Source organism: Myotis myotis, unplaced genomic scaffold, assembly GCF_014108235.1.
Source record: "Myotis myotis isolate mMyoMyo1 unplaced genomic scaffold, mMyoMyo1.p scaffold_m19_p_2, whole genome shotgun sequence".
NCBI classification, from domain to species: domain Eukaryota; kingdom Metazoa; phylum Chordata; class Mammalia; order Chiroptera; family Vespertilionidae; genus Myotis; species Myotis myotis.
Window position 1 is genome coordinate 4,545,069 of NW_023416324.1, and position 16,490 is coordinate 4,561,558.

General features: G+C 41.8%; 1 protein-coding gene across 4 annotated transcripts in view; it reads left to right on the top strand.

The window, feature by feature from the left end:
* PEX14 (peroxisomal biogenesis factor 14) overlaps window positions 1-16,490 on the top strand; it is a 133,827-nt gene that overhangs the window by 5,857 nt on the left and 111,480 nt on the right. For 3 of the 4 annotated variants that reach the window (XM_036347322.1, XM_036347325.1, XM_036347324.1), the window contains exon 2: window positions 15,434-15,481. The exons of the other annotated variant lie outside the window; for it this stretch is intronic. In XM_036347322.1, the coding sequence (XP_036203215.1) occupies window positions 15,434-15,481 (48 nt within the window). The remainder of the gene's footprint in view (window positions 1-15,433; window positions 15,482-16,490) is intronic. 4 annotated transcript variants of the gene reach the window in all.

Consider the following 16,490-nt stretch of genomic DNA (forward strand, 5'->3'; position numbering starts at 1 on the left):
ACTTGTCCCTCCACCTCTCTGAGCATCCGTTTTCTCTGTGAAATGAGAGTAATAACAGTTACCCTGGAGGGTTGCTCTGTGTGTCAACTGGAATCACAGATGTAAAGAGCATGTTGTACCCTGGCCGGGTAGCTCAGTTGGGAGCAGCGGTCGCCAACTGATGGTCCGTGGACCACTGGTGGTCCATGAGGTGTGAAAGGTTGGCAACTGCTGGGTTAGAGCATCATTCGGATATGCAAAGGTTAATTATTTTGATCTCTTCGCCAGGCTACATACAATATTCAACCAATGGCCCTAGCTGGTTTGGCTCAATGGATAGAGCATCGGCCTGTGGACCAAAGGTTCCCAGGTTTGATTCCGGTCAAGGGCAGGTACCTTGATTGCAGGAGGCAACCAATCAGTGTGTTTCTCTCACATTGATGTTTCTCTCTGTCTTTCCCTCTCTCTCCCACTCTTCTAAAAATCAATGGAAAGATATCCTTGGGTGAGGATTAATAAAAAAAAAAAAAATCAACCAATGAATGCATCTATAACTGGAACAACAAATCAATGTTTCTGTCCCTCCTTTTCCCTTCCTCTCGCTCTCTAAAGTCAATAAATAATAAAAATAAAAAAGTATGTTGTGCATACTGAGTGCCCAATGAGAGTTTTCTTCTCCAAGTCTCTACATGCAGGTTTGGAAGGCTAAGAACTCTTGAATGATAGCAGTGCAAACAAGAGCTTTTCCCCTCAACTTTAAAAAAAAAATTGATTTTAGAGAAGAAGAGAGAAGGAGAGTGAGATAGAAGCATCAATGATGAGAGAGAATCATTAATCGGCTGCCTCCTGCACGTCCCACACTGGGGATTGAGCCTGCAACCCGGGCATGTGTCCCTGACCAGGAATCGAACTGGCATGAGGGCTCCTTATATATCTTTTTAAAAGGATTTGATAGTAACAGGCATCACAGTATTCATCCTGTAATGCTTCACCTTGTCTTTCATAAGAGTAAGGTTACACAACTACAATATCATCAGCACATAAGAAATTTAGTATTGGCAAAATATTAAACAGTCTACATTCAAATTTTCCCAGTTAAAAATATCAGGATCCAATCAAGAAACAGAGATTGTATTGATTTATTTCTTTAGTCTGCTTTAATGTAGAATGATTCCCTAACCTTTAACATTAAAAAAAACACTCTTACTGAAATTTAACAAAAAAACACACAAATTATGTGTCCAGCTTGGTGAATTGTAAGCAGTACTCGGATCAATAAATCAGACATTACTAGGACCTCAGAAATCCTCCTAGGGTCCCTCCCATCACTCTCCAACCCCCAAAGGTTGCCCCTGTTCTGACTTAAAATCCATTGGCTCAGTGGCTGCTTTCACTCATCATTACATTTATGAGATTATCCATGTTGTGAACAGTGACAGTTCATTTTTACTGCTATCTGTAGTTCTTACATTTTGTGAACATACTTGTCCATTTGTTATGAACCATTCTGCTCTTAATAGTCATGTAGGTTGTTTGCCTTTTGGGTTGTTACTGTTAGTGCTGCTGTGAAAATATGCTACATGCCTTTTGTGAAGATATAGTATACCTTTCTGGTGAGTTCACCTGCCTTTTTTTTTTTCATGATACTGACTCTGAGGAGAGTACGGACCCTTGTTCGGTAGTGTCTGCTATGTGGATTTCTCTGATTTGTTTCCTCACGTTTAGCTCCAGATTCAACATTTTTTGTGAGACTACTGTATAGCTGTCCTTCTCAGTGAGTCACATCAGGAAGCGTGTGCTACCGGTTTGTCCCATTATTGAGGACATGTCTGATTGCTTGTTAAGGTGATGTCCATCGGATTTCTCCATTGTGAAGATCACTTTTTCCAAACTAGTCACTTTCTTTGCAACTTTGCTAATATTTGTTATACCTTATATTAAATATCTTACTGAGTTACAAAGTTCTTGTGGCCAAAAACTTTACTGTGGAATTCAATAGGTATGTTGTAGGTATGTTGTGGTCAGTTTAGTGAGTATTGACAAATATATATGTACATCCTATCTAATAAAGAGGAAATATGCAAATTGACCGTCACACCATAATGGTCAAAATTGCTGTGCCCACAGTGGAGGCCGAGTTCCCATAATGAGTCTTAAGCAATTAACACATTGTATGCGGGAAACGTATTTATACGTTTTACTTAAATGTTTTACGTTGACTGGTAGTAGAGCGCGGGACACGTATTAATACGTTTTTTATAGACTAGCGGTAGAATGCGGGTAACGTATAAATGCGTAAACTAAAGTTATCGTAATTTTACTGAACGTTGCCATTTGCGCAAAAAATTAGCAAAAATGGCCCACGCCACCTGTTAGCGTGCGATAAAAACTAGCCGCAAACAATGTGTTAAGCAATCAGCAGGGACCTTAGGCTGCATGGTGCTGGGCCAGGGCAGGGGACCTGAGGCTGCGCCTCCAGCCTGGTGGGGCTTGACAAAGGACCTTAGGCCATGCCTCCTGCCCAGCGGAGTTTGACGGGAGACCTCAGGCCACGCTCCCCGTCCCGGTGCCAGGCTGAGGGACCTCAGGTTGTGCCCCCCGTCTGGCAGGGCTTGACGGGGGACCTCAGGCCATGTGGCCTGCCCGGTGGAGCTTGACCTCAGGCCACCTCCACCACCCCGGCACTGGGCCAGGTGACCTGAGGCCGTGCCCCTCGCCCCGGTGCCAGGCTGGGGGACCTGAGGCTGTGCCCCCACCTGGCGGGGCTTGGCAGGGGTGGGGCTGGCCGGGTCTGGATCTAGCCCAATGGGGGTGGGGCTGGCCGGGTCTGGGTCTCGTGCGATTTCTAAGCGCACTTGGGTGGGCGGGGACTTGACTCTGGTTCCCATGGCGTGCCCCCGACTCTGACAGGAGGAAGATTTTCATATACATTTTACTAATTTTCTTTCATCTCTGACACGTCTCTTATAGAGAAAGGGCAAATAGCAATATTAAAATATTTCCTCTAATAAATTCCCTTTTAATGTGCACGAATTTCGTGTACCGGGTCACTAGTATGTGTGTGTGTGTGTGTGTGTGTGTGTGTGTGTGTGTATGTATATATATCTGTGTAACCATCACCACAATTAAAACAATTTCAATATTCCTAAATGTTCCCTCATGCTGCTTCCCAGAAATTCCCAGCCTTTGGCCTCAGGAAATCGGAACTGCTTTCTATCACTGTAGTTTATAATGTCTTTCCTAGAATTTCATAAGTGAATTCATAATATATGTATTCTTTTGTTTCATTTCTTTTGCTTAGAGTAATGTTTGTGAAATTTATATTGTTGTGCGTGTCAGTAATTAATTTTTATTAGTGAGCTGTGTTCCACGGTATAGCTGTACCAACATTTGTTGCTCTATTCATCAGTTGATGGGAGTTTGGATTATATTAATTACCTATTGCTGCATAACAGTATTACCACAAACGTAGCAGTTTAAAGCAAGCTGTATCTATTGTCTCAGTTTCCATGGGTCAGGATCAGGACACAGTTTAGCTGAGTCTCTCAGGCAGCTATCAAGGTGTCCGCCGGGGCTGTAATCTGAGTCTGGATGGGGAAGGATCTGTTTCTAGCTCATGTGGTGTGAACAGAATTCAGTTCCTTATGGACTGCAGACTGAGGTCTTCTCGACATGGCCACTTGCTTCCTCACAGCCAGCAAGGGAGAGAATCTCTTAGCAAATTGGACATTACTGTCATATGCATCGTATCCATGTACATGTAATTACATGCATCCGTCGCCTTTGCCAGAAGCAAGTCACAGATACACCCATACTCAAGGGGACAAAACCAACGCGTGAATGCCAGGCGGTGGGGATCATCAGTCATCTTAGGTTAGAGCCTTCCCACGTGACTGTTTCTAGTTTGGGGCTACTATAAATATTCATGTATAAGTGTTTGTGAGGATATATGTTTTCATTTTTCTTGATAAATATCTATGAGTGCAATTGCTGGGTCATGTAGTTGCATGTTTAGTTTTATAATAAATTGCTTAAGAGTTTGCAAAGTTGTGCTAGTTTTCATTTGCTCCATATTCACAACAATACTTGGTGTTATCCGTCTTTTTTCTTTTAGCCATTCTAGTGCATGTGTGGTGGTATTGTGGTTGGAGTTTACATTTCTGTGATGACTAATGCTGAGCATCTTTTCCTGTGCTTATTGGTAAAGGCTGAGGTCCCTTTTCCCCATATGCATAGCAGTTCCATTATCATTTGTTGAACAGATTACCCTTTCTGCATTGAATCATCTTGCCACCTTTGTCAAAAATTTAAAAACATTCTGTACACATAGATCAAGTTCTGGACTCTATTTTGTTCCATTTGTCTAAACATATATCTGTCCTAATGCAAATTAAATAATCTTGAAATCAGGTCAAGTCTTCTGACTGTATTCATTTTCTGAATTGTTTTAGCTTTAGTCTGTTGCATCTGTATATAAATCTTAGAATCAGTTTATCACTTCCTGCAAAAAAGCTTGGTGGAATTATGTGGAATCTATAGGTCAATTGGTGGGAGAATTGACATTTTAATATCGGTCATTAGCATGGTATATATCTCCATTTAGGTTTATTTGATTTTTCCCAATAGTGTTTTTTAGTTTTAAGTGTGTAGGTCATGCATGGTCTCTATTAAATTTCTCGAGAAACATTTTGTATCTTTGCAGGTTATTGAATTCATGAATTTTAGATTTCATTTTTTTGGTTCTTCAGTGCTAGTATATAGTAATAAAATTGATTTAGTATGTTGACCTTATTTTTGCAACCTTGTTAAACTCATAATCTAATAGCTTTTTTGTAGATTTCTGCTAAGATGATAGTGCTGTCTGCAAATAAGAACAGCTTTAATTCTTCTTTAAATATGTTTTTATTGATTTCAGAGAGAGGAAAGGAGAGGGAGAGAGATAGAGACATCTATGAGAGGGAAACATCAATTGGCAGCCTCCAGCAGCCTGGGCATGTGCCCTGGCCAGGAATGGCACCGGTGATAAACTGTGCATGGAATGATGGTCAACCAACTGCGCCACACCGGCTGGGCAAGACAATTTTAATTTTTGCTTTTCAATTTATATGCCTTTATTTTTCTTATAGTATTGTACATACAGCCTAGCACTTCTAGTACAAAGTGAAAAGACATAGTGGGAGTAGACAGTCTTACCTTGTTCATCTTGAGGGACATGCATTCAGTCATTCACATTTAAATATGATGTTAGCTTATAGCTGTTTTGTTAGGTGCCCTTTATCAAGTGGAGGAGATTCAACTTTTAATTTTAATTATCTGAGTGTTGTCAGGTGCTCTTTTTGCTTTCTGTTGAGTTGATCTTACTGTTTTCTTTCTCTATTCTATTAATATGAAGATTTATGTTGATTGGTTTTTCAAATGTTAAACCAATCTTGCATTTGTTGGATAAGTTCCGCTTGGTCATAATGTATTATTATCCTTTTTATATATTGATGTGTTTTGTCAATATTTTGTTACGGATTTTCACATTTATGTTTATGAGGAATATTGATTTATAGTTTTATTTCTTTTTTGTTTTAAATTATTTAATTGCCTATTTTAAAGTAGATATAAGGCTATTAAACTTATCTGTTTTGCCTAGTTGGTGTAGCTCAGGGGTTGAGCATCTGCCTATGAACCAGAAGGTCACGGTTGGATTCCCAGTTAGGGCCCACGCCTGGGTTGTGGACTCAATCCCCAGTAGGAGGTGTGCTCTCATCATTGATGCTTCTATTTTTCCCTCTCCCTTCCTCTCTTAGAATGAATAAAAATATATTAAAAAAAACTTCTCTGTTTTTTTCTAGTGTCAATTTGGTATGTGTCTCAAGGAATTTGTTTATTTTAGTTGTGAAATTTGTTGTTTTAAAGTTTTTTTTATAATATTCCTTTATTATTTTTAATGTATTTATTGATTTTAGAGAGGAAGGGAGAAATAGAAAGAGAGAGGGAGAGAGAAGCATCAGTTTGTTGTTCCACTTATTTATGTACTCACTGGTCGTTTCTTGTGTGTGTTCTGATCAGAGATCGTGCCTGAAACCTTGACATATCAGGGGGATGCTCTAACCAACTGAGCTACCCTACCCGGTCAGGCCTTATTAGCTTTTTTTTTTTTTTTTTTTTTTAATATTTCTATTGATTTCAGAGAAGGGGAAGGAGGGAGGGAGGGAGGGAGGGAGGGAGAGAGAGAGAAAGGAAGGAAGAGAAACATCAATGATGAGAGCATGCCCCCTACTGGGGATCGAGCCCACAACCTGGGTATGTTCTGTGACAGGAATCGAATCGTAACCTCCTGGTTCATAGGTCGATGCTCAACCCCTGAGCCACACCAGTCGGGCTGCCTTATTATCTTTTAAATGTCTGTAGAAATACAGTGGTTTCCCCTTTTTCATTTCTAATAGTGGAAATTAGTGTCTTCAAAAAACCAGCTTTTATTTAATTGATTTTCCTTTATTTGTAATTTTTATATCATATATTCCTGTCTTTTTATTTCCTTTGGATTTCATTTGCTCTTACTTTTTTCTGTCTTCTTTTCTAAAACCAGTGCTTAAAACTGTAAATTTCCCTCTAAGTACTGCTTTAGTTGCATTCCATAATTTAGATATGTTGTATTTTCATGTTCATTTAGTTCAGAATATTTTCTAATTTCCCGATTTCTTCTTTGATCCATAAATTATTTAGAAATCTGTTGTTTAATTTCCAAATATCTGGGACTTTTCCAATTTTTTTTTTTTTTTCTGTTACTGATTTCTAGTTTAATTCCGTAGTGGTCAAAAAACGTACTGTGTATGTTTTCAAATCTTTTAAATTTGAGGTTTGTTTTGTGGTCTGTCTTGGTGAATGTTTCCTATGAACTTGAAAATAATGTATAGCTCTGGCCGGTGTGGCTCCGTGGTTAGAGCCTTGGCCCGCCCACTGAAGGGTCTTGGGTTTGATTCCCAGTCAAGGGCACATATCTAGGTTGCAGGTTCAATACCTGGCCCTGGTCGAGGTCAGTGCGGGAGGCAACCAATTGATGTGTCTCTCTTATCAATGTTTCTCTCTCCTCCCCCTTCCACTCTCTCTAAAAATCAATGGAAAAAATATCCTCGGGTGAGAATTAACAAAACAAAACAAATAAAGCAAAACAAAACAAATAAAATAAAATGTAAAGTATACTCTGCTGTTAGAGTGTTCTACAAGTGTCGGGCTGTGTTGGTTGATAGTGTTATTTAGGCCTTCTGTATCTTACTGACTTCTGGTTAAGGAAAGAGGAGTGTTAATGTCTTCAACTGTAATTGTGGATTTGTCTATTCTTTGTAATTATGTCTGATTTACTTCATATATTTTGAAACTGTTATTGTGTGCATAGTTATTCAGGATTACTATGTCATCTTGATTGACTCCTTTATTTTTGAGATTTCCCTGTTTTTCGTTGGTAATATCTATTATTTTGAAGTTGACTGAGATTAATATTGCCACTACAGCTTTCTGATGATTGGTGTTTGCATGGTATGTCATTTTCCATTCTTTGGCTTTTTACCTATATGTGTCTTTTTCTTTAAAGTGTTTTTTTTTTCATGGATAGCATACAGTGAGGGCTTGCTCTCCCCCAGGCTCCCTTGTCAAGCCTGACAACTCTACCTTTTAATTGGAGTGTTTTGTTTATGGTTGGATTTAAGTCTACCATCTTGCAACTTTTTAAAATCTGTTTTTTTTGTTTTGTTTTTGTTTTCTTCTTTTGAGTTGAATTGTTTTTTTAAAAAAATATATATTTCTGTATTGATTTCAGAGAGGAAGGGAGAAGGAGAGGGAGATAGAAACATCAATGGTGAGAGAGAATCATTGATCCGCTGCCTCCTGCATGCCCCCTACTGGGGATTGAGCCCGCAACCCAGGCATGTGCCCTTGGCCGGAATCGAATCCAGGACCCTTCAGTCCGCAGACAGACGCTCTAGCCACTGAGCCAAGCTGGCCAGGGCTAGATTGAATTGTTTTTAAGGATTTCATTTTATATCTGCTATTGGTTTACCGCTACTTTTTAGGTTGCTTTTTGTTTATTAGTGATTGCTCTAAGGCAGTGGTTCTCAACCTTCCTAATGCCTGACCCTTTAATACAGTTCCTCATGTTGTGGTGACCCCCAACCATAAAATTATTTTCATTGCTACTTCATAACTGTAATGTTGCTACTGTTATGAATCGTCATGTAAATATCTGATATGCAGGATGTATTTTCATTGTTACAAATTGAACATAATTAAAGCATAGTGATTAATCACAAAAACAATATGTAATTATATATGTGTTTTCCGATGGTCTTAGGCAACCCCTGTGAAAGGGTCGTTCGACCCCCAAAGAGGTTGCGACCCACAGGTTGAGAACCACTGCTCTAAGGTTTATAATATGTTACTTGAAGTTATTAGACTACTTTCAAACGATAGTTTACTAATTAGCATATAATGTAAGAACCTAAAAACAGTATGCTTCTAGTTTTCCTCTCATCCACTATACTATGTGTCATTGATTTTACTTTCACATGTCATAAGTCCCACAGTACATTTTAAATTATCTTTTAAAAATAAAAAAATGTTTAAAATATCCTATATTTACCAACATATGTATAATTTCTGGCATTGTTCTTTTGTGTAGACTAAGTTTTTATTTGGTATTTTCCTTCTGCTTTAAGAATTTCTTTGAACATTTCCTGAGGTCCAAGTATACTATTGACAAATTCTTCTAGCTTTTTATTTTTTAAAACTATATTTTTATTGATTTCAGAGAGAAGAAAGGAGAGGGAGAGAGAGATAGAAACATCAATGATGAGCGAGAATCATTGATTGGCTTCCTCCTACTCACCCTCTATTGGGGATTGAGCCCAAAATCCAGGCATGTGCCCTGACCAGGAATTGAACTGTGACCTCCTGGTTCATAAGTGGATGCTCAACCACTGAGCCACACCAGTTAGGCCTTCTAGCTTTTTATTTTCTTTCTGAAAATGTTTTAATTTAGTATTCATTTTTGAAAGACATTGTCACTGGATATAGAATTCTAGGTTGACTTTTTTTTTTTTTTTTAACCTGTGGGCATTTTAATAATACTAGTCTATTTTAGTTTTGGCTTGCATAGTTTCTGATCAGAAGTGTAAAATCACCCTTAATGTTGACTAATATTTGTAGGTAATATTTCTCTTTTTTTCTGGTTATTTATAAATTTTCCCCTTTTTCATAGATTTTTAGCAATCTATAATAATAAAAGTCTAATATGCAAATCGACTGAATGGCCGAACAGTGGAACGACTGTCCAGATGACCTTCCAAAACCGGGGCTGCGATGACCTACTCTTGCACAAATTTCGTGCATCGGGCCTCTAGTTTCATGATAATGTGCTTTAGTGTGGTTTTGTTTGCTCTCCTGGGAGTTTGTTGAGCTTCTTGGATCTCTGAGTTTTAGTTTTCATCAAATTTGGAAAATTGTCAGTCATTATTTCTCAAAAAAGTATTTTAGTCTTTTTTCACTGTCTGTTTTTGCTGCCATGTCTTCAAGTGCACTTACCTTTTCTTCTGCAGTGTCTAATCTCATTCCATTCAGTGAAATTTTTACTTAGGCTATTACATTTTTCATCTCTATATCTTCTACTTTTTTTTTCAGGTTTGAAAACGTTATTAGCATATTAAAAATTTGAGCATTTCAGTTAGTTCACATAATGTGAACAAAAAGAAAATGGCACACTGATTAAACTGCATTTTATAGCCTGCAGGACACCTTGGACCAACTTTTTTCTACTCTGGATTTCACTGTTGTCCCACCCAGATTGTTTTTTCACCAACAAGCAATATCATCAAGTCCTATTTTTACGCTTTTAAGGGTAGATCTAGGGTTGCTTTTACCCCAGGGATAATCTGACTCCCCTACCCAGATGTGGCCCTTCCCAGTTTCTACTGAGTGAGCAGTGAGGACACTCCACTGTGGTGCTTGGGATTTGTGACCCTGTGAGGGTTCTGGGCGCTGTACAGCTCGCAGCTTCTTCAGCACTCTTTTTAACCTTGTGGAGCTTCATTCTATGCATGCACACATTTTAATATTCAGCAGAGACTTAAGGGAACCTCCAAGCAGATTTCTGGAGCTGTCTTTCTGCACAGTTCTCTCCTCTCTGGGACTCTATCCTGCGACTTTCAGCTGCGTTGGCCTCCCTGAACCCCAGCCTTTGTTTCCTCAACTCAGTGAGACCGCCGGGGTCTGCTGGGGACACCCCCGCCCACCCCCAGCTCTCCTTGGCCTGCAATGTGCAGCCAGGGTGATCTTAGGGCTCATACTATTTGTGTCTGTCCTGTCAGGAATCAGTCCTGTACTGCCTGCTGTCCAGTGTCTACAAACGGTGGTGCCACTTTTTTTATTTAGTTTTCTGGTTTACAGTAAGAAGGACAACCTGGGCTCTGTTACTCCATCAGAGACAGCAGTCTGTTGGTTGATTTTGAGTGGAGCAGCGACACTGCCTCTTACTTCATTTCATCCTGAGTGTCAGGTGCTAGTATTATTCCCGTTATTCCCCTGAGGAGGAAACTGAGGCTCAGAGAGATTGAAAGCTATGCCCACGGTCACTCAATTATTAATACTAGAGGTTATGCACTTGCCGCTGTACCAGTGCCTCTCAAAAAAATATTTGTTGAGTTGAACGTTATTCTTCCCGTCAAAGACCTATAGGCCAGACTGGCTTAGGACGTACCAGAGTTAAGTCACTGGCAGGTGTCAGTGAGTACACCTAGACTTTAGACCGGGATGTCCTTTCAGTGTCCAAACCTGAGCTGTGTGTGCGGTTCATCTTTGCTGTGCAGCCAGGTCAGCACATGGGCTCACCTGGCCGGGGAAGGTAGTGCCTGGGCAGCAGGAGTGAGAGCATGTTCATCTCGATTAAACTGGAAGTCTTTCTCTCTGCCACTGTGGACTTTTTTGTTTGTTTTTTTAAAAGAAATATGTATTGATTTCAGAGAGGAAGGGAGAGGGAGAGAGAGATAGAAACATCAATATGAGAGAGGATCATTGATTGGCTGCCTCCTGCACCCCCTACAATCTGGGCATGTGTGCTGACCAGGAATTGAACCGTGACCTCCTGGTTCATAGATCGATGCTCAACCACTGAGCCACGCCAGCCAGGCTGTCTGTCTGTTTTTGCTCTTCTTCCTTTCTGCTCTTGCAGTTTGGCCCCGAAGGATCCTGACTGTGGATTGCCTAGAGCAGTGGTCGGCAAACTCATTAGTCAACAGAGCCAAATATCAACAGTACAATGACTGAAATTTCTTTTGAGAGCCAAATTTTTTAAACTTAAACTATATAGGTAGGTACGTTGTTATTAACTTAATTAGGGTACTCCTAAGGCTTAGGAAGAGCCACACTCAAGGGGCCAAAGAGCCGCAGTTTGCCGACCACGGGCCTAGAGCCTACTTCTTACACCTTGGCAATAGACCGCAGCTGTGAGTTTTGAACCTTACTATCATTAGGCCACCCTGTCAAGATTTCTAGGAACCAGTTGGGATTTAATTTGTAGGGATTTGTCTCAAGCCAGAAAGTAGACTTGACCACTTAAACGGGGTTGATGTGTAGGCGTAGGCGTTTGAGAAGTGTTGGGCTTTCATGAAAGCTGGACTGGTGAGATTAATGAGCTTGGGAATTCCACTCTGACAAGCACTTGCCTGCTCAGACCTTTGCCTCCGTTGACACAGCACGTAGGACTGCAAGCTGAAGATGGGGTCTGTCCCCCCAGCATAAGGAAGCAGTGGTCAGGATTCTCTAAGGGGGCCTGTTGGTGGTTTGGATGAACAGTTCTTCATTGCGTGCCTTGCAGGATATTTAGCCTCCCAGGCGCCTGCCCTCTAAATGGGGACTCCCTGGTCATTGTGACAACCAGAACACCTGCACACATCCCGCGGTTGAGAAGCATCAGGCCACAGCACTGCATTGAGAATAGGCCAGGTGTGTGTGAGGTTGGAGGTGAAGTGTTCCAGGGCAAGACAAGGCACTGCCGGTCCTCTGCTTGCCTCACGTGGGATTATGTATACAGAGTGGTTCCTTTGTTTTAACTTTTTAGGTGAAAATTTTTAAGCACGTGTTTATTGAGGACCAGTGTTATTCTAAGTGCTGAAGACCAGCCTTCAATGAAGTACAGTGCCTGTCTTCAAGGAGCTTAAAATCCAGTGGGGAGAGAGAATCAACTAGCTCCCCAGCGAAGAATTTCAGGTGGTGGTACCAGTATGGAGAGTAGTAGGGCTGTTTTGGTCATCCAGAGACACTTTTCTAAAGGGCTGAGGCAGGAAATGGGGGATGGACCATCTTAGACTGCAGACATGCTAGAGAACGATCTAGAATATAATCCGTATTGGGCAATTTCCAGATTGGCAAGAAGCTCTGTATTCACTGATAAGGTCAGACTGACCTCAGGCAGCACTGTGAGTTCGTTTGGGGAAATGCTTGCTCCTCTCTTAGTAGCCCTGAGATTGCTTTTGGAGGCCTGGCTTTGGTGTGCTGGGATGCCAGGCTTGAGGAAGCCAAACCTTGAGGAATTTGGAGAGTGTTGCTGTTTGAAGTTCCTTGGTGGGGACATGTACACATATATGTGCTTCTTGTACCCTTTGAATATCCTGGGAAGAATATATAAGGAACTAGCATCAGTGATGGGTCGCCTAAGGAAGAAGGGACTGAGTGTTGGGATGAGAGGAAAGCTTCCTTTAAAATTTTTTAATACGTAAAGTTTTTTAAAAAGCAGAATATATTTTCATGGCTCAAAATTTAAAAAGGTACAAAAGGTATGTGATGAAAGAGACTTGGTACTGTATAGTGCTTTAAGTTTTCCTTCTGGCAAATGTTAGTTGTTCAAGAGATAAACTAATTTAAGGGAAGTAACTTGGTGATCTCTCAGGAAGAAAGTTTTGGGTTAAGTCAGAATGAGGCCTCCTAAATACTAAGCTGTTTGCATTGGATTGTTTCATCAAGTCAAAAAACCTACATTATTATTGATGGGGCAGCATTAAAGTTGGTGCTAATAAAATGTGGTCTAAACAAAACTTGATTATTTTGATGAATTAGAAAGGTTCAGGCCCCTTTATTATCAGTTACTAACTGGGTCATCGTGGGTGAGTTATTTAACATCCCTTGCCTCAGTTTCCTCATCAGCAATAATTTTATAAATTTATTGTGAGAATTAAGGATGAGCTAAATAAATGTTAGCACTTAGTATTTACCAAATGGAGTGAAGGCAGCTTCAGGAAGATAATCAACTTTAATATTTAGTCCATTCAGTTGAATTAGAACCATTGCTCTCTTCTTCACTGCTCATCATTCATTCTACAAATGTCTATGGAATGTCTTGTTTGCACCTGCTACTGTCCCAGGCCCTAGGGATACAGTGCAGAGCAGACACAGTTCTGGAGTTTATCATGTGGTGGGGGACAGTAGGCTGTTAGTATATAATAGAGATTTGAGCCGTCATGGGTGTCAGAGAGGGAAGGTTTCCCTGGGGAAGTGACAAGTTAAGTTGTCAGAGGGAAAGGAAGGAATAGCATGTGCAAAGGCCCATTCGACAGAGGAGGCAAAGGCCAGTGTGTCTGTTGTGGGCAGAGCTAGGGGATGCGGTGCCACGCAGACTGAGATGGAGTCAGAGTAGATGCAAGGCCTTGCAGGCCGTGCTGAAAAGTTTTTTCTGGTTAGACTTGTTTACTGGGGTGGGCGGATGGTAGACTTGTTTACTGGGGTGGGCGGATGGATTCAGGGTGAGATGATTGGATTATCGCTTGGAAAGATAGTCTGTTTGCAGTGTGGAGAATGAATGGGAAGAGAGCCATGGGTGTGGGTGAGCTGATTAGAAGGCCTTTGCAGCGGCTCAGGCAGGTTTTGGAAGCATGGACCATGGTGCTGGCACTGGATATGGAGAGAAGTGAATGGACTGAGTCCGTGGATATTTAGGAGGAATATTGGCAGGGCTTGATAATGAGTTAGCCCTGGCGAGTCAGGGAGAAGGAGCTGTCAAGGATGGCCTTGTGTTCACATATTTTGGTGGAAGGTTGTCCCGTTCACTCAGATAGGGAACACTGGAAAAGGACATGTATAGCAGAGGGAGGAGATTATGAATCTGCTATGGATTTAAGTCCAAGAGGAGGCAGGGAGGCAGTCGGATGTAGAACTCAGAGGCATCTGGGCTCGAGATCTAAATGCAGGAGCTTATTGATGCCTGAGCCTTGGGAGGGAGGAAGGAAGGGAGGAGAAGCATGCTCACCTGGCCTGAGACTTGCTACCTGGCTTCATGCTGGCTGGCCTTGGCCTGGGACAAGAGGAGCACTTGAGACAGGACTTTGTCTGAGGATGGAGTCCGTCTTCCAGCAGAGTCCTTGCCCGTGTGCATGTGCCAGCTGTGTGGTGGCATCTGGGCGTAAGGACATCGTGGGGGACCCTCTGTGGAGTGCATTCTTCCCTTCCCTACCTCCTATTCTTTTCCTAGGAGCCTGCCACTTGTCATCTTGAACTGGCTGGGGGAGTGTGGAGGCTGGAGGCTGGCTCCTAAGACCCACACATTAGCTGCAGTTGTCTGGATTTTATCTGTAGATAATTGGAAATTGGCTTGAACATCAGTACAGTAAACGAATCATAACTCTCGCAAACTGCTTGTTTTATGCTTTTGGAGGTTTGTAAATTTCCTCCGAGCCTGTCTGTCTCTGCCTCTGTCTCTTTCTCTAAATTTTGGTAAGATCAGTCAAGGGTGGAAGGCAGATGTGAGGGTGAGGGAGAGATCCAGAGAAGGAAACAGAACAGATTAGAGCCAGGCGAGTGGGCCACAATGCTGCCTGCCTGCCAGTTGGTCCGTTTATCTGTCAGCCTGTCACTAGCTTATTGTGAAAAAAGAGTTTAAGCCTGGCTTTCTTTTCTGCTGTGGGTCGCTGTCCTCAGAGACTAGTGTAGGAACCAGGGTAGATCTCGCTTTCCTGGTTCCAGATAGATGCTCAGAGAAAATCCCGGGTGTGGGCAACTGGGGCCCCCTTGTGGCTGGATCCGTTTCTCCACTTTTGCTCTGCCTTTCCTGGTCAACTCCTAGTTGGGAGGAGGCAAAAGGTTTTGCTTTCACTTAACACCTTCCTGCTGGGCTTTGCTATTTCCATGGATTTGGTGATGGTCCTCAGCGCCTGCTGCCCAGCTGCTGGTCTTGGGTCCTCCTAAGCCAAGCCCAGCCTTCTCGAGGTGCTGGCACTGAACCCAGGCAGCCTCTTCGTGTTCGCTGCAACTTCAGACTCTTCGGGCCACTGCTTACAGATAGCCCACCCAGCACACCCTACAGTGTGAAAAAACGGAGAGAAATATGAGAAAGGGGTTTGTGTGTGTTGCTTGAGAGTAGAATGTCTTTGGTTTTGATGTCCATTGGGTGGCACTGTGATCTTATTTTTGTTTCTGTTTTTCTTTGCAGCCAAGCTCTAGTCCAGGAAGTGAAAATGTGATGCCTCGAGAGCCACTGGTAAGAATCCAGGTTACATATGTATCATTTTCTAATAGTTAAAATACAATGTGAGTTTCAAGAAACCCTATGGTCTTACAGCTTTTCATCAGTAGTGTCCCTTTAAAAGTAGATGTTGTGTGGAGACTAACTCCATCAGTGACCTCTGACTTCTGACTTCCTGGCATCAGGAATTAGTAAGATCTCTTTAGTAAAGCCTGTCTTCTTTTTATTCAGTTTAATCTTTATTTATTGATTTGAGAGAGAGAGAAAGAGAGAGAGAGAGATTTGTTGTTCCACTTATTTATGCGTTCTTCAACTTATTTATGCATTCTTGCTGATTTTTGTATGTGTCCTGATTAGGGATCAAACCCACAACCTTGGCATTTTGGGATGATGCTCTAATCAACTGAGCTACCTGGTCAGGGCAAAGCCTGATCTTTTCTGGAACTGAAAGCATCCACCCAAGTTGGCGACGCACCACTTGGCTTATTGCTGATCAATAGTAATTAGTGGGGCACCTGAAACCTTTGGGGGCTGAGTTGGAGTGAGGCTGCTGGGCTTAGCCAAGTTGCTGCTTGATTGTATAGAATAGCCGTTCTTTTTTTTTTTTTTAATATCACTCGATATTTTTCCATTTATTTTTAGAGAGAGTAGGAGAGGGAGAAACAGAGAGAAATGTCAGTGTGAGAGAAACGCATCGATTGGTTGCCTCCTGCACGCGCCCCAACCAGGGCTTAGGCTGGGGAGGAGCCTGCAGCTGAGGTATATGTTCTTGACCAGAATTGAACCCAGGACCCTTTGGTCTGCAGTCCGACACTCTATCCACTGAGCCAAACTGGCTAGGGCTGGAATAGCTGTTCTTTGCCCCTAAAGGTGAGGGCACCTCAGGTGGCCTTTGAAGAACAGTTAAGGGAGGGAACTCCGTTTTGCCTGGTTAGTAGTTAGGTTTATGATATTTGTTTCCTGCTTATGTTATTGTCAGGGAAGAGGCCTACTAGGTACCGAAGGTAATTTTCTTAACAAAGTG